This window comes from Amblyraja radiata, chromosome 7, assembly GCF_010909765.2.
Source record: "Amblyraja radiata isolate CabotCenter1 chromosome 7, sAmbRad1.1.pri, whole genome shotgun sequence".
Lineage (NCBI taxonomy): Eukaryota > Metazoa > Chordata > Chondrichthyes > Rajiformes > Rajidae > Amblyraja > Amblyraja radiata.
The window spans coordinates 39,343,408-39,365,923 of NC_045962.1; the positions used below are offsets into that span (position 1 = coordinate 39,343,408).

Below are 22,516 nucleotides of genomic sequence, written 5' to 3' on the forward strand. Positions count from 1 at the left end.
ATGGAGGGGGCATCTCCCTCTTCCACCCCTCCCCATCTCCCTCCTCCACCCCTCCCCACCTCCCTCCTCCACACACCCCCCACATCTCCCTCTACCACCCCACTCCCCATCCCATCTCCCTCCTCATTTCCCTCATCCTCCTCACCTCACTCCCATTCCCTGCCCCAGGACCTATCCAGGTCGTAGAGCAGCGCCAGGGCCTGGAACTCGGCCTGGTTCTCGTACTCGGCCAGGCCCTGGACCCAGGCTTGTCCTTGGTTCCAGCGGTGGCTATTTTTTCGGCCCCGGGCTCAGCTCTCACTCCAGCTCAAGCACCAGGCTCGGCTCCAACCAGGGCCCGCGGCACCACCCTGGCCACCGGGCGTCGGGTGCCGGCAGCGGCCGCCACGCGAGTGCGCTGGAGTGCCCCTCCCTCCCGGAGTCTCCCGTCCTGCCTTCCTGCGTTTTTTTCCCGAAATGGGTGAGTTTTCTGGCTTTTTTTATAACGTTAAACGATTAAAAAGTGCAGAAATATAGGTGGGAATGCGACGGGAAGGTGTTTATCGCCTGACGGGGAAAATTAGTAGAATGTGTGAAAATGGGAAGGCTGTGGCCTAGCGTTTGGAAGAAAATAGGAACATAGAAATTGGCACACACACATACACACACACAGCCACAAACAAGACAAAGAGTTTTAGTAATAGTATAGATTCCCTTGTCGTGGAAAACAAAAAATGTATTTGATTCATAGGCAGTCCGATCACTAAAGGAAACAATGGACGACTGCTGGGACCAGGATGCAGAAGCTCGTCTCACGGCCCAGTGTGCAGAAGAGAGAATGGCAGATCTCATGGTGATGTGGGATCGAAACAAGTCTGTTAGTCCCACAGTCAATCCGATGTCACAGTTTACTACAACAGCAATGCAGAATGAACGGTGGGTAGCAAAAAACAATCGTAAGATCCATGAGTCTCCAGTTTTATTTCCTCTAATTCCGCTCTTGATCTGGACATATGTGCATTATTTATTTTCCATTTTCTTCTTCTCTTTTCTTCTCTGGTTCCCCATGTATCCATCACTAAGTCAGCCTATTTTTTATTTTCTCTCTTTTGAATACTTCACCTCCCATATCATCTAAACACCACCACAACATGTCACAACTTTGCCGCCTTATTTTCTTGCTGCTGCTCTAGGTATGAATTACACTTGGATAGATCACAGATCTGCCTCTGTCTTTTGCAAGCGGAATCTTTAACCTCCCTGTTCCTCCTCTCTTAAATCCTTCTCCCTGCCTCTTCCATTTTCTCTTCCAACATATGCGGAGAGCTCATGATTTTGTTATCACAATAATTTGGACAATTCATTCAACTTTCCTGGTTTATTTTGCCCCATCTGGTCAAATCTCCGACAAACTTAATCTTAGTCTTTTTACTTTCTTTCCGTGTGGTGGTTGTAAATTAATTGCTGTTCCTTTGATCTCTTTACCACTTAATAGTGCTGACCACACAAAGTTTTTTTGAGTTATTACGGTAAATTGTAAAAGCTTCCCACCCTATCAGTCTTGCTTTTAAAAATTGATTTAATTTGATTAGTACAGGCGTCAGAGATTATGGGGGGAAGGCAGGAGTATGGGGTTAAGAGGGAGAGACAGATCAGCCATGATTGAATGGCGGAGTAGATTTTGTGGATCGAATGGCCTAATTCTGTTCCTATCACATGATCTAATGAAAATCATTCCTCCCTCAAAAAAATTCTCTCATTTAAAATTAGTAGCTGTCCCCCATCATCTTTCCTCTAAAATTTTGAATCCATGCCCATCGTTCCAGAAACGTCATGTATTAAGCCCTCTGCTTTCACTCTGCCTTAGAGACGGAATGATCACAACCAGAGTTACAAATGATTCAGAAATAGAGTACGGTCTCACTTGATGAGACACAATTCTGGTCTACCTCCAGCATCCTTGATTCTTCTTTTGTGAAAGGAATGCAAATTTCCCTGAGTTGGTACAATCAAAATCATTCGGGCAGCGGAGTTGTTGCTGTTTCTCATAGCTCCAATGACCTGAGGTCAATCATGACTTGGTTGCTTCTGTGAGTTTGCATCTCCTGTCTGTGACTTTATGGGAGAAAACCATAGGAAATGTACATCGGTGCCAGTAGATAAATTCACTATTGGCACTTAGCAAAGGAAGTTGTTGGAAATGTGTGAAAGAGAATAAGTTGCCGGGATGCAGGGAAATGGGTAAGGGGCTATACATTTTTTATGTTGAGGTATATCTTTTATCTTATATTTGTAATTACATCTTTGTTGTTCTAAGTATGACATAGGAAGATAAAGAATATGGACCCTGTCATAGACTCTTAGCTAATTTATTTTGCATTCTGGACATGTTTGCTAGGGTTACTAATTGATGTTTTTTGTCTTACTGCAGGAATCTTTCACACAGTCGACGAGCACCAAAGATGGGACCAAACCCTGATTATTCTTCCTCTTCATACATTGAAGACTCCGTCCACCACACTGAAGGAATAGTAAAAAATATAGCTTCTGAAAACTCTACATCTGGCACGCCATCGACCACCAGTGAGAAGAACCGCAATTCCATTAACTATGAAAGGCAACAGGCTCAAGCACGGATCCCCAGTCCAGAGACCAGCGTCACCAGCTTGTCGGCAACAACCACCACTACCAACACAGCGGGCCTCACACCCAGCACTGCCATGTCCACAATTTCTGAAACACAATACTCTGAGGATACCAACACACAGGTGGGCAACTTGTTGCCACCTCTGAGCTCTACCCCAGTGTGCCTGCAACTGACTGAAGAAGACCTGGAGACCAACAAGCTAGATCCTAAAGAAGTGGATAAAAACCTCAAAGAGAGCTCAGATGAAAACTTGATGGAGCACTCTTTGAAGCAATTCAGTGGGTCTGATCCCCTTGGTGGCAGCAATCCCAGCCTCCTCTATCCTCTGATCAAGCTGGCAGCTGAAGTAACTGGGCACCAGGATTTTCCCCAACCCAGCACCAGCCAGGCTTGTTTGATCCCTGACATCCCAGCCACTCAAATGTACCCCCTCCCCAAACAACAGAACATACCCAAGCGTCCTACCAGCCTCCCCCTCAACACTAAAAACATGGCGAAGGAATCACGGCTGAAGTTTGGCAGCAAGCACAAGTCAAACCTTAAGCAGGTGGAGACAGGAGTGGCAAAAATGAACACCATAAATGCGGGGGAGCCTCAAGTGGTAACTGTCACAGTGAATGGCATTACTAGAAGAGATCAGGTAGGGAACCCACACCCAACGGTCACGCAGTATGCAAATGGATCAGTACCTGGCCCTCAGAAGTCCAATGTAGCAAGCCATCGAGGCCAGGAATCCCTCCAGACTCAGTTTAGTGGGGAGGACAGCAGAGTGAATATAAACTCCAGTCCCGATGAACATGAACCATTGCTGAGGAGGGAACAACAAGCTACTCGGGATGACATCATTGCCGAGAGACTAATGGACAGGAGGGATCGTCCGCTTGACCAGGGACGGACAAATTCCAACAATAACAACAACAGCAATCAATGTGGCACAGTGGATGGTGCATTGGCAAATGACCAGCATGGCCCCGTGGCACGGCGGCAAGGCAGGAGGGCAGAAAGGCCAAACTCACTCGATCTTTCATCAGCCACTATTTTGGACAGCTGTAGTATGCCATGTAAGTAGAAAACGCTATTTAAAATGTTGCTAATGTACAAGATAATTTAATGATGATGAAGTAGGTAATATTCAGCCATGCAAATAATTGCATCTATGTCTGCACCCTGATCTTATAAAAGCTATCTGCCCTGTTCAGGTAACAAGGCTTGTATGTTATAATCACTAATCCCAGTTAGCAAATGCCAGCATGCAAGTTCAGTGGGAACAGTATTGACTCCTTTAATAATGCAACTAAATAGTTGAGATTCCTCGCTGACATTCAAAGTTGTGAATCACATTTAAATGTAAGAAGATGAGCGTCTGGATGGAGATCTGGAGAACTATTCTTGTTTAGGGATTGGACCCCAACAAAAGTGATCCCCTTTGCAGAATGAAAGGGAGTAAATGATCTTCTTTATACAATCCTCTTTATAAAATTATTTACAATATACAGTTTGGGACAAAGACCCGTCATTTATTTATTTGCCTCTGTACTCCACAATTTGAGATTTGTAATAAAAAATAATCACATGCAGTTAAAGTGCACATTGTCAGATTTTATTAAAGGGTATATTTATATATTTTGGTTTCACCATGTAGAAATTAAAGCTGTGTTTATACATAGTTCCCCCATTTCAGGGCACCATAATGTTTGGGACACATGGCTTCACAGGCGTTTGTAATTGCTCAGGTGTGTTTAATTGCCTCCTTAATGCAGGTATAAGAGAGCTCTCAATACCTAGTCTTTCCTCCAGTCTTTCCATCACCTTTGGAAACTTTTATTGCTGTTTATCAACATGAGGACCAAAGTTGTGCCAATGAAAGTCAAATAAGCCATTATGAGACTGAGAAACAAGAATACAACTGTTAGAGACATCAGCCAAACCTTAGGCTTCCCAAAATCAACTATTTGGAACATTATTAAGAAGAAAGAGAGTACTGGTGAGCTTACTAATCGCAAAGGGACCTGCAGGCCAAGGAAGACCTCCACAGCTGATGACAGAAGAATTCTCTTTATAATAAAGAAACATTCCCAAACACCTGTCCGATAGATCAGAAACACTCTTCAGGAGTCAGGTGTGGATTTGTCAATGTCTGCAGAAGATTTCATGAACAGATATACAAGATGCAAACCACAGATTAGCTGCAAAAATAGGATGGCTGGGCTTGCCAAGAAGTGCTTAAAAGAGCAACCACGGTTCTGGAAAAAGGTCTTGTGGACAGATGAGACGAAGATTAACTTATATCAGAGTGATGACAACAGCAAACTATGGAGGAGGGAAGGAACTGCCCAAGATCCAAAGCATACTACCTCATCTGTGAAACATGGTGGTTGGGATGTTTTGGCCTGGGCATGTATTGCTGCTGAAGGTACTGGCTCACTTATCTTCATTGATGTTACAACTGCTGATGGTAGTAGCATAAATGAATTCTGAAGTGTATAGACACATCCTATCTGCTCAAGTTCAAACAAATGCCTCAAAACTCATTGGCTGGCAGTTCATTCAACAGCAAGACAATGATACCAAACATACTGCTAAAGCAACAAAGGAGTTTTTCAAAGCTAAAAAATGGTCACTTCTTGAGTGGGCGTCAATCATCCGATCTGAACCCAATTGAGCATGCTGTTTATATCAGAAAACTGTAGGGTACTAGCCTCCAAAACAAGCATAAGCTAAAGATGGCTGCAATACAGGCCTGGCAGAGCATCACCATAGAAGTCACCCAGCAACTGGTGATGTCCATGAATCGCAGACTTCAAGCAGTCATTGCATGCAAAGATATGCAACAAAATACTAAACATGACTACTTTAATTTACAGGACATTGCTGTGTCCAAAACATAATGGTGCATATGGGGGGGGGGGGGGACTATGTATAAACACTGCTGTAATTCCGACATGGTGAAACCGAAATGTATAACAATACCCTTTAATAGAATCTGACAATGTGCACTTTAACCACATGTGATTTTATCTATTACAAATCTCAACTTGTGGAGTACAGAAGCAAATAAATAAATGATTGGTCTTTGTTCCAAACATTATGGAGTGTACTGTGTATTACATTATTGCTAAGAAATAAACAGTTAGTTCAATTGTGCTTGTTATCCACACCATACACGAGTTTCAAGTAACTGTATTGTGCAAGAGACTAGACAAGAGTGATACATTATTCATCTGGCCCAGTAGATGGCAGGAGATGTTGCTGTGCTTACAGCAATTAGGGCAAAATTATCATTGTTGCCCTCCACTCAGAAAGTTAGTCCACTTCAAATTATAATTTAGTGTAGAAAGTGTCATGAGATATTTCAGCTTTGAATGGTGCTCGACAAACACATCTTAAATGTCGACAAACAAATCTTAAAAGACATTCTTGCCATAGAGGGAGTACAGAGAAGGTTCACCAGACTGATTCCCGGGACGGCAGGACTTTCATATGAAGAAAGACTGGATAGACTCGGCTTGTACTCGCTAGAATTTAGAAGATTGAGGGTGGATCTTATAGAAACTTACAAAATTCTTAAGGGGTTTGAAGAAGGAGTCTGAAGAAGGGGTTCGGCCCGAAACGTCACCTATTTCCTTCGCTCCATAGATGCTGCTGCACCCGCTGAGTTTCCCCAGCAATTTTGTGTACCTTCGATATTCCAGCATCTGCAGTTCCCTTTTGAACAAAATTCTTAAGGGGTTGGACAGGCTAGATGCAGGAAGATTATTCCCGATGTTGGGGAAGTCCAGAACAAGGGGTCACAGTTTAAGGATAAGGGGGAAGTCTTTTAGGACCGAGATGAGAAATTTTTTTCACACAGTGAAACTGTGGAATTCTCTGCCACAGAAGGTAGTTGAAGCCAGTTCATTGGCTATATTTAAGAGGGAGTTAGATGTGACTCTTGTGGCTAAAGGGATCAGGGGGTATGGAGAGAAGGCAGGTACAGGATACTGTTGGATGATCAGCCATGATCATATTGAATGGCGGTGCAGGCTCGAAGGGCCGAATGGCCTACTCCTGCACCTATTTTCTATGTTTCTATGTAAATACCTGCCACCACTCCCCCCCAAGACAGTTTACCCCAGACTCCAACTATCCTCTGGTCATCCAGAACGGGGTACTGCTTTTGGATGATCAGCCATGATCATATTGAATGGCGGTGCAGGCTCGAAGGGCCGAATGGCCTACTCCTGCACCTATTTTCTATGTGATAAAATTTCTAATTAGATTCCCTCTAAACCTTTTGCCTCTTGCCTAAACCTGTGTTCTCTAATTTTAGACGATGCTTTTGTGGGGAAATGTTTTCGACTGTCTTGTGTCCCTCAAATTTCTGTATACTTCTGTCAACTCTTCCCTCATCCTTTTCTGCTCCGAGGAAAACAATTCTATCCAGTCTCTTGTGTAACTCAAACGATCCATTCTAGATAACACCTGGATGAAACTCTTCTGCATCCTCTCAAATGCGTTAACATTCTTCCTTTGATGTGGTGACTAGAACTATACACAGTGCCCCAGCGGTTCCTTATGTCGCCAATTTTTTGCACTTTTACATTCACTCTAGATTATTATTTTATCTGTTTTCAATTCTGGAAGTATTGCTGCAATTTACATGAAGATAGACACAAATTAGTTGTCTGATTTCTCTGCATTTTCTATAATCCTCAATATAATTTGTCCTGTCTCAGCCTGCAAGAGAACATATAAAAATGTGCTAATCTTTCACTTTTTACAAATCTATAGAAAATGTTACTATTTTAATATTTCTGAGTCGGTTATTCTTATATTCTACTTTATTCTGTATACTTTCCTTATGAATGCCTGAATCCTCCTATGCTAGAATCTGATTGTCCCAATTCACTAATTTACTGCCCTTGGGACAAGAGAACCTACCCCATCGCTAACATTCAGCAAAAGCTAGAAATGAAATGTGGACAGCAGGCTAAATAGAATATCTTCTCTGAATGTTATTGTGATTTATAAAGATGTGGTTGAAAGACAGGAAGGACTGGTAATTCAACATTTCGGGCTCTAGAATCTGTAGGTATAATGCGGCGGATGGAGAGGGTTGTAAAAGAGGTGGCATTTCAATATTAGTCGTAGAGTTTGTGACTGCAGTAAGGAGGAGGGATGTAGTTATTTTACCAGTGGTGTACTAAAGGCCTCCAATAGGTGAAATAGAGAGGCAAATATGTTGACAAATCATATAGAAATGTAAAAATAGTATGATAATACCAGTGGTGGGATTCAACTTCCCCAATATTAACTGGGATCACCTTTGTTTAAATGGTAGAGAGGGGTCAGAATGTTCACTATGCATCCAGAAGAACTACAGTTATCGGCAATAACGGACACCAATCCCTTCACTGTGGTCCATTTACAGTAAACTCTTGTTATAACAGACCATAGCGGAGTGAGTGGTATGTTATTGATAATTAACCGATATAACCGAGTAAGCTACTATTATGTGTATGAAGGAACTGCTGTTTTAAACCAAAGATAGACACAAAATGCTGGAGTAACTCAGGCAGCATCTCTGGAGAGAAGGAATGGGTGACGATTCGGGTCAAGACCCTTCTTTAGACTTTGACTTCAGAGTCTGAAGAAGGGTCTCAACCTGAAAAGGCACCCATTCCTTCTGTCCAAAGATGCCGCCTGTCCCGCTGAGTTACTCCAGGATTTTGTGTCTATCTTAAGCTACTATCATCGAATGTATTTAAAACAAAGTATTACAGATGCGGGTTAATAGACAAAGGGTCACAAAGTGCTAGAATAATTCTGCGAGTAAAGTTCTCTGGAGAGCATGGATAGGTGACACCGGGATCCTCATACTGATTCAACGGCCAAGTTCCTCCAGCACTTTGTGTCCTTTCACTTTAAAATGAGGTGCCGATGGGAGGCGGGTCAAGTGTGGCCTAACCAATAGTTTGTATTACTATTACATGATGTACTAACTCTTTTATTCTATGGCTCAGCCGGTGAAGGCAATTCTTATGCCTTCCTCACCACATTGTTTATGCATGTTACCACTTTCAGCGAACTATGCACTTAGAGCTTTCGGCTACATGTTCAACAGCACTCTCCAATTCACTGCATATGTCCTGCGCTGGTTTAACTTCACAAAATGCATCACTGCATTAAATTCCATTTGCCATTCCCTTACCCACTTTTGCAACCTGTTGTAACCTTCGACAATCATCTTCATTGTCCACTGTATTACCAGTTTTGGTGAGATCTGTAAAGTTACTAATCATGCCTCCTACATTCTCATGCAAATCATTAGTCTATGACAAACAACAGGCAACCCAGCACCAATATCTACGGCTCACACCACTGGTCACATGCCTCCAATCTGAAAAACAATTCTCCACAACCACTCTCTTCCTTCTACTACCAAACCAATTTGGTATCCAATTTGCTAGCACTTTTTGGTTTCTGGCATTTTCTGTCTTTATATCAGTTTTCCAGCATTTGCAGTTGCTTGATTTTAATCTTGTGGTATTACCATGGCGAGCTGTTTTTTGTTAGCAACTCATCTTAAAATGTGAAGTGTTTTCAATGTTGAGAATTTAGGAAATGTTTCTGTTGGGTACAATGTAATGCAATATCTTTGTTCAAATGATGTAGCAATGTTCCCTTCTCTTCTACAACCCTTCCATCCAGGTGAGACGACAAAGGAAAGTAAGCAGGCCTCTTCTGGGGACAAAATAAAGAAACGAGTTAAAACTCCATACTCGCTAAAAAGATGGCGGCCTTCAACATGGGTCATTTCGACGGATCCCATTGATGGCGAGGTGAACAACAACAGCGGCAGCAACAGTACAGTGGGGCGCTCGAAATCCAGCACCACCGTTTACCTGATCGGGGGGGGTAGCGGTGGCACTGCCACAGCAGCAGATTGCAGGGAGACTGAACTGAACTGCTTATGAATCTTCAATTATTACTTTGTACTTCATATGGAGAGAAAGAAACAAATGTAAAAGGACAGCTATTCCACCCTTGAACTGCACGCCTATCCCAACTATCCTGATAATTCCTTTCCAAATTTAAAAAAATGCTTTAGAGTTCAGCTATGGAGCAAAGCTTAGAAAATCTGTCATTTCACAAGCTTTTTTTTGTTTGATTTCTTTCTTGTTGCACTTTTTTTGGAAAGGGGGAAAGATTAATCTTTGAGTGAAGCCTAGCCTGAGGCAAGCACTACGAAGGGTCTCGCAGAGGTCTCAGAAAAATAAGCAGCACAACTTTATTAGCACTCATTGTGGATCAGCTGAACCTCTGGTGAAGATCATGCACGTGGGTTCTCAAGGCAGGTGTAACTAATGGCGAGAAATGTGAAAAACACGGCGTCTTTTGCCTCCCCATTGATGCCATTTATGGAGACATTCTGATTTTGCTATTGAATTATTAAGAGTGCAGTATCACCTTGAGAAACAAAACCTTTGTTGGAATGTGCAATATGCGTAGCTAAGTAACGCTTTTAAGAAAAGAAAGAAAATTATTATTTAAAAGTTGTCTCTTCTCTGTATTTCACTGAAGGTTGCTTAATGTGCATGGCCATTCTTCCTCTTCCCCAGCCTTTTCCGCACTCCCATCCCCATTCCAGCCATGGAGAGCTGGTGCACTATGCATGATTCCCAATGTTGTTATGATGGCATTCATCTCCCCTCCCTCCCACTAGAATTGACATTAGCGTCCTCCAGATACACCGGTCCATCAGTACACAATTCAGTATTAGTTGGCCAAGCACTTAAACTGTCCACTATCTTGCTATCTTCTCCCCCCATTCCCCCTGAACACTGGCCACTGAAACCCATTTTAATGGTGTGTCTGATCCTGCACCTACTCGACTTCTGAAATTTTAAATGATGGATCAATCTTTATGGTGTACTGGTTTTTCCAATATCTCAGTTTCATATTTAATTGTGAACATGGATGTGGATGAACTGATTACACAGTGAGTTTTCACCTCTGGTTCATAGGTTCATATTGTTGATAAATATTTTCTGAGTGCTAACACTAAGCCTCCTTCAAAGAATGTTAGATGGTAATCCAGTTCCTAGCTGACACTAACTCACTGTACCAAAAACAACCCTGATTTACACTACATTTATAATCCTAGAGGGGTTGTTACAAGGGGAAATAAAATCACAGGTAGACTTGGGTATTCTCCCAAAGTTATATTTGTGCCACATTAGCTGGAACATAGAAGAGTATCCAACCCATGCTATACCTTCCTGGAAGCATTTGTTGTCGGACAATGTAGAGTTGGCTTTAACCTGTATCTAAACTGTGCCAGTACTTTGCCTTATGAGTATTTGGTGCTGACATTAGCTGCTTGAAGTTTCTTTCTGAAGTGGTAATATCCCTTGCCTGGAGATGTTTAACAAAATAACAGTCTAATCCCCCTAACTGAAGTTTAAAGAACAATGTCTGCTCTTAGATCTCCTGACCTATTTTGCTTCTGTCCAGTACAGCTACAGTTTGCACTGCACCGTTTATATCTTGCATGGCAGGTCGAGTAGCCAAAAAAGAAAGCATGGAGAAGAGGATTACCTCCTTAGTTTGCGATTTGTGATAGATAGGAGATCTTCAAGATGAAACATGTCCACTTTATTAAGGTCCATTGAAATGTGGTTTCTCAGAGTTGGGTTAAAATGCAAGGTGGCTGCACTGTAGCTTGTGGTTCAATCTCCAAATGCCAGTTCATTAAAACACTGAATCATGTCTTGTGGCCATTTTACCATTGGCCACAATTGTGATAAATATAAATAATAGGTGAATAACTTTAGCCTTGTTCATACATTATTTCTTGTCTTCCAGTTTGAAGGGTTAGGTTGTTTGGCTATATTGAGCTGCAGTAAATGACAGTAAACTGTTCTAAAACAGTTCTTAAACTCAGCACAATTTATATGTACATATCTGGCTCCATGATTACAGATATTAGAACTGTGAGCACAACAGCTTGATGTGGAAGCAGACCCAGAGTTAATCATATTTGGACCTGGCTTCTGAATCTCGGGTGCTGTAGCAGTTTCACTGCTGCAGTTCAATCCCCAATACTCAGGAGTGTTCCCCTAGCTGCTGGCTTTCTTGGTGGAAGGGACGGTGGGTATAAAGCCATGGTTACCAGTGCTGTCCATTTCATTCCTAATTCCTTCTCAGCATGTGCTGTTTGAAGGGATTTCCATCTTCTTCATATCAGAATGGTTCATAATATTTAAATGATGGGGATAAAATAGGCAATCCGGGATTTTACTTATTGGAGCATTAAAGGTTGAGCGGAGAGTTGATGGAGATGTACAAAATCTTGAATACAAAGGGTGTAGTTGGGTGGGGGTTGCTGTTGTAAATGCAGGCCAAAAAAGGCTAGAGAGCACAAACTTAGGGGGTTTGGCAAGAGATTCAAGCTGTACAAAGGGATTTATTTTACCCAAACAGTAGTTATGATCTAATATGTATTCTCAAAGTGCAGTGGATGCAGATTCAGATGTGGCTTTTACATTGAACTGGATCAATATGAGAAAGTAATATATTTGCAGGTCAGTGGTGGGGGGGGGGGGGGTAAAAACAGGAATGGAGCGGCCTGACTAAAGAAAACTGGCAGTGTACAGACACAAAGGGCTAAACGACGTGTTGTTACAATGCTCCATGCTTGTTATTGTGGCAGCTAACGGCAGCATGAAATAAGAACATTGGTTTACAGGCATAGATTCTTAATTGTTGGGTTTTTACTAATAAGCCCCTGGTAAGATTCTTCCAACCTGACATGAGAAATTAAAAGTCTGTCCCCAGACACTAACTCAAGCCCAGTTATTTGAAAATATCATCCAAATTTGCTTAGCTAGTTGCATGTGATCTCCTGTTTGAAAATAAAAAGAGTACTTTTTGGTTATGTCAATGCTGGAAATCTGAAACCTAAACAGAAGCAATTCACAAAATAACTTTTGACAAGCAAGAGGAAAGATAGAAGAACAGTTTCAGAGATAAGTTTTCCCCAGCTGAGCATATTTTTTTCTTACACCTGACCTTTATTTCTTTAATTTTTTTGTGGATTTAATATTAGTTCTTTGAGAATGACTTCAATCCAGTCCTAATTTGTGCCAATTTTGTTTTGACAATCTTTGGTGGGGGGGAAGCTGATTTAGCTTTCAGTAGTAAACCTCAGTTCCAAATCCCAGCAGAAATCACTGCTTAAAAGCAAAACATTCAATTATTGCTTAATGTCATTTATTTGAGTGTAATGATTAAACTTAAGATATTCCCCATAATTAGCAATTGCACTAGGTATGTAAACATGAGTAGCTGATTTCAATAATCAAGAGCAACTTGCCCTGATGGCTTATCCCTACTGTATGTGATTAATCCACAAGGTTTAGAAAGTGTTTGGGGTGTAATTCCCTGTCCTACATTGACCTCAGCTAAGTTCTCAGGGTAAAGAGGACAAATCGGTTGGAAAATGCCCAATTATGAGAACAGAATTAGCCTTGGATTTGGGTGCCTCACATTTGAACTGCTCGCTAACGCTCACTGTGAAGGCACATGCCTGGAGCATGACCCGGAGATACTAATGGGGAAGCTGTACTACCATCTTAGAGAAAGGCAGAGAAGTAAATTTAGAATATTAAGATGCCTCTGGTTAAATAGTCAAGAACATTATTAGATGTGTGGAGAAAATTACCATATATGGTAAAATGTTTCCGGCAGCACTGGAGTTATCTGTGGCAAGGTTCAGTCTTATCCCTGTACCAGAGATTTATCCAGATTCTTGGAAATAATGCATAGATATCTTGTATCATGAAATTGTATTAGAAAAACTGCAGAATTGATTAATTATCTACAGGAATCATTACTGCAAAATACTGCAGCTTTGAGGTTGTTACCCAGGAGTCATGAAGTACCTCACAAACCTTGCTTATATATAAATATATAAATGTGTTAATTATTCTGACATAACATTATAAGACCATTTTTAGTTATAATATTGAGGAGTTATAACAGTTGGAAGCGTTTTATAAAGGTGTTACGATTAAGATTTTTTTTCCTTACATGTGTATATCCGAACACTACCACTGCCCAATGATTCGAAGTAATTTTTTTCTCAGTCATTCCTGTTGGTGTCGGATTCAGATTTGAAATCACAGCCTTGGGATGTTACTTCCAGAAAAGATGCTTCAGCATGTATAGATTAATGACTCAAAACATAAAAGGTTCTGACGCCCTCGACCACTTCTGGATAAGATAATGAATGGGTAGATGGGATGTGAGTTTTGTAAAGTTTGTACTGCATGGTTATTGTAACGTTGAATGTGTCTGAATGAAGCTGTTCAATTTTCCATTTACTTAAAAAATAATAATTAAAAAGTCAGCTGGCACCACAGGGACAATTGTAACCATGACCTGTTTTCTATATGTGCTGTAAGTAAATTGCTTTGGTAGCTCCAGGTTCCAATGATTGGAAAATAACTAAGTTTACTGGTACAGCCTGCTGACTTAATTGCAGTGAGTAGCTGGCTGTAAAATCTTGCTTATTAAAGAGTATATTCATGACAAATTAGCCATCTCATTCATGGTTTATTTTAGTTTGACCATTCATAGACTTGCAAAAGCAATCTGAATCTGCAAAGTTGGAATATAAGCAGTAAAGAAATTGGGGTAGGGATAGGTCAGTCATGAAGCCCCTAAAAATTGCTATATCATTCAGATTCAATTTCGTGCCTGTGCTCCATAACTCCCAAATTCCTCTTTAGTCCAAGTATTTATCTCAGCCTTGAAAATATTCAATAATTCAGCCTCCACAGCTCTGAGTAGAGAATGTCAACAATCCATTGAACCTAGGGTGCATGCTCCAAGTCTATTTGATGGGGGTGTGTAATGAGACAACAGAGAAATAAAATGCCCCTCTCACCTTAAATCTATGCCTTTTGAAATTTCCATCCTGGGAAAAACATTCTGAGTGCTTACCATATCTATGCTTCTCTTAATTTTACTTCTATCAGGACTCCCCTCACCCTCTGACCTTCCAGTGAATACAGTCTAATTTCTCCTTGTAGCTACTACCCTCTAAGCCATGCAGCATACCTCTTCTGCACTCTTTCCAAAGCCCTCACATCCTTCCTTTAATGGGGCAACATGAACTGCACAGAATACTCCAAACTCGGCCTAACCAAAGTCCTGTAAAGCTGCAACATGACTTCCTGGCTCTAATACTCAATGTACTTTGATGAAGAAAATATGACCTTTTGCCATCTTTACCACTCTATCTACTTGTAATGTCACTTTCAGGGAGCTATGGACCCCAAGATACCTCTGTATATAAATTCTGTTAAAGGTTTTGCCATTGGACAATGGACAAAGGGTAGAAATGGGAAGAAGACAAAAGGCTCTAAGAAAGGAGGGAATAGGTGGAAGGGGACGCAGAAGAGGGGCAGGAAACCAGCTCTTTGACATCTGCAATTCAATGTGTTTACAAGATACAAAGATACTCATCAAGATCCCAACAATCTCCTTACTTGTCTCCCTCGAGAACCTGTGATAGATCCCATCAGGCCGTGAGGATTTAACCATCTTAATGCTCTTCAAGAGCCCCTGTGCCACCCCTTTCTTGATCCCAAACTGCCCAACCATATTAATATTCCCCTCGCTGATCTCACTGTCCACAGTGTCCATCTCCCTGGTGAATACAAATGCAAAGTACTCATTTAATACTTCACCTTCAATGCCCTCCATAATGTTTGGGACAAAGACACGTCATTTATTTATTTGCCTCTGTACTCCATAATTTGAGATTTGTAATAGAAAAAAATCACATGTGGTTAAAGTACACATTGTCAGATTTTATTAAAGGCCATTTTTATACATTTTGGTTTCACCATGTAGAAATTACAGCAGTGTTTATACATAGTCCCCCCATTTCAAGGTACCATAATGTTTGGGACACATGGCTTCACAGGTGTTTGTAATTATTCAGGTGTGTTTAATTGCCTCCTTAATGCAGGTATAAGGGAGCTCTCAGCACCTAGTCTTTCCTCCAGTCTTTCCATCACCTTTGGAAACTTTTATTGCTGTTTATCAACATGAGGACCAAAGTTGTGCAAGTCAAGGAAGCCATTATGAGTCTGAGAAACAAGAATAAAACTGTTAGAGACATCAGCCAAACCTTAGGCTTATCATAATCAACTGATTGGAACATCATTAAGAAGAAAGGGAGCACTGGTGAGTTTACTAATCGCAAAGGGACTGGCAGACCAAGGAAGACCTCCACAGCTGATGACAGAAGAATTCTCTCTATAATAAAGAAAAATCCCCAAACACCTGTCTGACAGATCAGAAACGCTCTTCAGGAGTCAGATGTGGATTTGTCAATGACCACTGTCCGCAGAAGACTTCATGAACAGAAATACAGAGGCTACACAGCAAGATGCAAACCACTGGTTTGCCACAAAAATAGGAAGGCCAGGTTACAGTTTGCCAAGAAGTACTTAAAAGAGCAACCACAGTTCTGGAAATAGGTCTTGTGGACAGATGAGACGAAGATTAACTTATATCAGAGTGATGGCAAGTGCAAAGTGTGGAGGAGGGAAGGAACTGCCCAAGATCCAAAGCATACTACCTCATCTGTGAAACACGGTGGTGGGGGTGTTATGGCCTGGGCATGTATGGCTGCTGAAGGTACTGGCTCACTTATCTTCATTGATGGCAGTAGCATAATGAATTCTGAATTGTATAGACACATCCTATCTGCTCAAGTTGAAACAAATGTCTCAAAACTCATTGGCCGGTGGTTCATTCTACAGCAAGCCAATGATCCCAAACATACTGCTAAAGCAACAAATGAGTTTTTCAAAGCTAAAAATTGGTCAATTCTTGAGTGGCCAAGTCAATCATCCGATCTGAACCCAATTGAGCATGCCTTTTATATGCTGAAGAGAAAACTGAAGGCAATTAGCCCCCAAAACAAGCATAAGCTAAATATGGCTGCAATATGGGCCTGTCAGAGCATCACCAGAGAAGACACCCAGCAACTGGTGATGTCCATGAATTGCAGACCAAGCAGTCATTGGATGCAACAAAATACTAAACATGGCTTCATTTACAGGACATTGCTGTGTCCCGAACACTATGGTGCCCTGAATTAGGGGGACTATGTATAAACACTGCTGTAATTTCTACATGGTGAAACCAAAATGTATAAAAAAGGCCTTTATTAAAATCTGACAATGTGCACTTTAACCATATGTGATTTTTTTTTTCCTATTACAAATCTCAAATGGCGGTGTACAGGGGCAAATGAATAAATGATGGGTCTTTGTCCCAAACATTATGGAGGGCACTGTAGGTCCAGCAGTAGAATACATATATCGGGAGACATTGCAGTAAATTTTTCCCCTAACTCGCTGCAACTTGCTAAAAGGGGCTGTCCCAAAGAGATGAACGCATGTCGTGTTCAATGAATACAAATTCTCTCTGCTTGAATCTTTGAGGAGCTTAACTTAGTGAATATACTAGGTGATGGATTGTCTTGCATATCTGACACCTAGCTGAATATGTGTGATGGGTATCTGATTATGTTGGAAATAAAACAACCAAGTATGATTTTAGGCTCACCAGTATTCAAGTGGATTTTAGTGGCAGTTCTTCACTTCCCAAACTGAGTAACACTATAAGCAGCTATTGCCCGAGCTGAAACAGCTATCTCATATCAATCAGAAATCAAGTTTGGTCTATGATATTGTTTCACTTGGGGAAGCTTTTTCTCAAAGTCATAGAAAAAATACTGTGGGAGCAATTTGAGGCTATCCAGGTCAAGGGAAGGCTCCGATGGTGCTGCCTCCATCATGTTCATACTGTGAAGTCCATGCTTCCTGTCTCCTAATTAAAGAAAAATAAGTAAAAAGTTATAAACATGGTAAACTTATCAAGTCAACACTCAATGCTTACATGTGGTGTGTAGAACATGTACATGTTCAGGCAGAGTCCATCTTTTTCTTTCAGTTGGCAACGTCTGCAGAGACCTGCCTCCTGTTCTATCAGATGTTCCCACTGGCCTAGTTGACACAAATGGTCTAATTGATTTCCTTCTGGCATATGCAGGAGCACCGCTGATCCAACCAATATGATAACTCAACCCGATGGATTAAGCTACACCCATGCTAAGGCTAGAAGACAATTAAGCCATGAACAGCATATTAGAATTCCTTCACCAAATATCCAAGTGAAATGATCCAGCAAGCATAAATGAATACCAATGAGGAGTGAGAGCCCCTATTTATTTATCTGCCAACAGCAGATGGGACGTAAACTCCATAGGTTTTATGATTGTTTTGAATAGGGATAAGTCTGGATCATGTGGGAAGATTCTTAATTGGATTAAGACACTTTAGACAATAGGTGCAGGAGTAGGCCATTCGTCCCCTCAAGCCAGCACCGCCATTCAATGTGATCATGGCTGATCATCCCCAATCAGTACCCCGTTCCTGCCTTCTCCCCATATCCCCTGACTCCGCTATCTTTAAGAGCCCTATCTAGCTCTCTCTTGAAAGTATCCAGAGAACCGACCGCTACCGCCCTCTGAGGCAGAGAATTCCACAGACTCGCAACTTTGAGAAAAAGTGTTTCCTCGTCTCCGTTCTAAATGGCTTACCCCTTATTCTTAAACTGTGGTCCCTGGTTCTGGACCCCCAACATTGGGAACATGTTTCCTGCCTCTAGCGTGTCCAAACCCTTAACAATCTTGTATGTTTCAATAAGATCCCCTTCGTCCTTCTAAATTCCAGTGTACAAGCCCAGCCGCTCCATTCTCTCAGCATATGACAGTCCCGCCATTCCTGGAATTAACCTTGTAAACCTACGCTACACTCCCTCAATAGCAAGAATGTCCTTCCTCAATTTAGGGGACCAAAACTGCACACAATACTCCAGGTGTGGTCTCACTAGGGCCTACTTTACAACATTATTAGGCAGGAGTTCAGGAGGATACATTGGGAGCAGTTGCTATGGAATAATCCACATCTGAAACACGGGAGTCGTTTAAAGGCCAGCTGATCAAGGTTCAGGAACAGCATGTTCCAGCAATGAAGAGGGATAAGGATGACAAGGTAAGGAAACTCTGGGTGACCATAGAGCTTGTAAATTTGGTCAAAAAGGAAGTATATGCAAGGTTTAAGAAGATAAATTGGACAGGGTCTTTAAGGAATATAAAACAAGGAGGAAATAACTCCATGTACCTTCTACCCAATGGTGGTAGCAAACTGAGAGCGTAGCCAGGGTGCTGAGGGTCTTTGATAACATTGGCTCCATTTTGAGTCAGCGCCTCCAATAGATCCTTTTGATGATGGGTCATGCAAAGTCTACCACTGTAGCTTCCTTCATTTCTAGGCATTCGAATTGCTGAACCAGGTCATGATACAACCAGTTAGTATGCTCTCTATCATACACCTGTAGAAGTTTAATAAAGTATTGGTTGACATACCAAATCTCCTCAACCTTCTAAGGAAGTACATGCACTGATGAGCTTTTTTTGTGATTGCATCAATGGGATCAATTGAACTTCAGAGATATACCTGCCCTGGGAACTTCAGGCCGTTGAATCTCCTCACCCCCATCCCAATGATGAAGAAATGTTCATGGATCCCCAGCTTTCGCTTCCTGAAGTCTAGAATCAGCTCCTTGGTCTTGCTGACATTGAGAGCAAGATTGTTGTTCTGGCACCATTCAATCAGATTATCAATCTTCCTAAATATATCCTTCCTCTAATATGACCAATATTGTGCACTTATACGGATTAAAATATAGAGTTTTGTGCATGTCTCTCTGCTCTTGTTTTTTCAGTGTTGACTGAAAGAAGACAGTATTCCACGGGTCTTAATCACCTGATCTGCTTCAGCAATTTGCAGACATGCACTCCAAGATTCTCTGTCTGCATTATTTATGGTTTACCATTTATCATGCATTATTTAGGTTTGTTTGCGTTCCCCAAATGTATTTTCTCAAGACTGAATTCCATTTACTATTTTTGCACCTATCTAACCGGTCTATTGATGTCATCCTATGGCCTAGAACTTCAGAAACATAGTTATATGTCCTGTAAGAAAGCCCATCACACACAAACGTCCATGCTAACCATCAAACACATATTTACACAAATCTAAGAGGGAACAAAGGGATCATCACTTTCACGTCTTATTGTAAAATTATTTCTTCCCTTGTAGGTTCAAGCTGCTCTCTGAAGCCATCTCACAGGCATTCTACAATCAATCAATCAATCAATCATTCAGTTTTATTCATCACATACACATATAAGTGCAGTGAAATGAATTTGCCAGCAGCAGTACAATCAAAATTCTTTCTCCTGGGATCCAGTACCAGCCTGATTTTCCCAGTCTACCTACATATTGAAATCCCCATGACACCTTAACATTGCCTTTCTTGCGTGCTGATTGTACCTCCTGATGCAATTTGTACCCTACATCCTGTCTACTGTTCGGAAGCCTGTATATAACTCCCATGGTCTTTTATACCATTGCAGTTTCTATCCACCAGGAATTTACATCTTCTGATCCTGTGTCACTCTTTCTGAGGATCTGCCTATTAAAGAACCCTCCCCACCTGTGTTAGCCTAATACATGCCAGGCTTTGTTCTCCCCCACCTATCTTCCAGCCTTCACCCCCCCCCCCCCGCAATCAGTCAGAAGAGGACCCAAAACATCACATGTCCATTCTTCTCCTGAGTTGCTGCCTGACCTGCTGAGCTACCTCAGCACTGAGTTGCTGCCTGACCTGCTGAGCTACCTCAGCACTCTGTATTCTTTTGCAAACCAGCACCTACAATTCAATTCATTGTTTCTAAAATGTAAAGGAGATTTGTAAAGCAATTAATTTACACAGAGTGGTGGGTGCCTGGAATTCATTGCCAGGGGAGGTGTTAGAAGCAGCACAACAGCAACTTTTAAGAGGCATTTCGGCAGACGTAAACAGGCAGAGAATAGCAGGATACCCACAACATAGAGGTAGATGGGATTAGTTAAAATGGCATCCTGGCCGGCACAACCATCCGGAACTTCGTTAATTGAGCATCCACGGTAGGCAACCAAACCTCCCTCAGGATCTCTATACTCAGTGCCATTTACCTGGTGGTGGAATCAGAACAGAGCTGGGATTCAACAATGAGGAGTAGAAATAAAATCCTTACACAAGGTCAGCAGGCTCCACTTTGGCCTGTCAAGTAGAGATGTTTAAGGTTTTTTTTATATGAGAATCAAGAAATAAGGTGGTGGTGGGAGGAGGGAATGGGGGTGGTGGAATTCCAGAGTTTGGACCTTAGATGGCTAAGGATATGGATACCTATCTTACAGCATAGAACCTTATGCCCCTGTCCCACTTAGGAAACCTGAACAGAAACCTCTGGAGACTTTGCGCCCCATCCAAGGTTTCCGTGTGGTTCCCGGAGGTTTTTGTCAGTCTCCCTACCTGCTTCCACTACCTGCGACCTCCGGCAACCACCTGCAACCTCCGGGAACCGCATGGAAACCTTGGGTGGGGTGCAAAGTCTCCAGAGGTTTCCGTTCAGGTTTCCTAAGTGGGACAGGGGCATTACAATGTTCAACTGGAACTGTACATTTTGCAGAGATAGGCAGTGATGTGGCCAAGGAAGGATCGGATAAAAACTACTTTCAATGTACAAAATTATTCTTAATGTCAACAACTTATAAATCTACTTGACAAATTTGTCACATCAGATTCTTGTGAAATGAGCGGCTAACCTCAATGTCTTCATGATCATTTCAGGTAATTAGGGTCACAACTTTCGTGTCTTATAAGTTTGGTCCATGACATCAGTTTTATCAGTTTCATCGGTGGCCTCAGTCACATTTAGGGGTTATTTCAACAGTCGGCTAAGTTTCCATATTTTGTTTTCGTGCTGTAAAATAATTTGCGTTTCTGAAGATCAACGCTTTCCAGTCATGACTGCAAAATTTGTAGAAAAAAAATTACGTGTTCCAAAAATATTGGTTAAATTTATGTAGAACATTTGATAGAGTAAAATATCACAGAACGTGATAGTTGGTAAACTAACTAACTCCTGGTGTGTAGGTGGGTAGCAGGAGAATTAGATTGAGGGATAGAGCATGCGGGAGAAAGCAAGTTGCAGGGAAATAAATGTGGCAATGAGATTAATGGGAATGTTGCGAGATTCAGATTAATTTGTCATATACACCAGAGTGCAATGAAATTTCTTGATCACGTGAGGCTCACAAAGTAAACAACATACATACAGTAATGAAAAATACACCAATAAATAAATGTCTATGTCTAATGGTGCAAGGTTGTAGTGCAATCTGAAGTAATGAAAAAAATTAAAGTGCAATAGCTTCCATCAATTGCCAGGGATAGGTATGTGGTGAATAGAGAACCTAGCTTGTGGTGGGATGGTGAATAATGAGTTCAGTCTCAACAATATTAATTGGAGCATTGTTCACCCAGCTCATTTTAGTCATTGTTCGGCAAGTTAATTGTAGTCATTGTACAATACACATAATCCCAAAAACAAAGTATTAATGAAATCAGTGCTAAAATGTGGTGGTGTAGCATCCATTAGGAGGTGTGTTTCTGTGTAAGCCCCCTGGCCTCCCACTGTTGCAGAGGCTGCAGAGACGGGAACCCATGTGAATTGCTGCCTTCCCCACCAGGGTTCCTGCAGCAATGAATTACTCCAATGCCCAGTGTGGAGTGACCAGGTGTGCTGGCTGGCATTAGGCAGGATGGGCCAGCGATACAGCCACTCAGCACTGTGGTGCTCGGAGCTGCTTCCTGGCCAACATGGCAAGTGTGGGCTGCTGCTGGGGATAGACACCATCTGCTTCATGT

At 41.7% G+C, this 22,516-nt stretch overlaps 1 protein-coding gene and 1 long non-coding RNA gene across 2 annotated transcripts in view; one reads left to right on the plus strand and one right to left on the minus strand.

Annotated features, from left to right (window-relative positions):
- The window catches only part of bmpr2 (bone morphogenetic protein receptor type 2), a 180,420-nt gene extending 166,216 nt beyond the window's left edge, over positions 1–14,204 (plus strand). The window contains exons 11-13 of the mRNA XM_033024276.1: positions 731–915; positions 2,411–3,687; positions 9,317–14,204. Of these exons, the coding sequence (XP_032880167.1) occupies positions 731–915; positions 2,411–3,687; positions 9,317–9,582 (1,728 nt within the window). The 3' untranslated portion in view covers positions 9,583–14,204. The remainder of the gene's footprint in view (positions 1–730; positions 916–2,410; positions 3,688–9,316) is intronic.
- Positions 14,205–17,439: 3,235 nt separating this feature from the next.
- Positions 17,440–19,899, minus strand: LOC116974839. Its single transcript, XR_004412452.1, has 3 exons — positions 19,890–19,899; positions 17,665–17,668; positions 17,440–17,521 (listed from the first exon to the last, which is right to left on the minus strand). It is a non-coding gene; the product is annotated as an uncharacterized LOC116974839 (long non-coding RNA).
- Between the last annotated feature and the right edge of the window lie 2,617 nt (positions 19,900–22,516).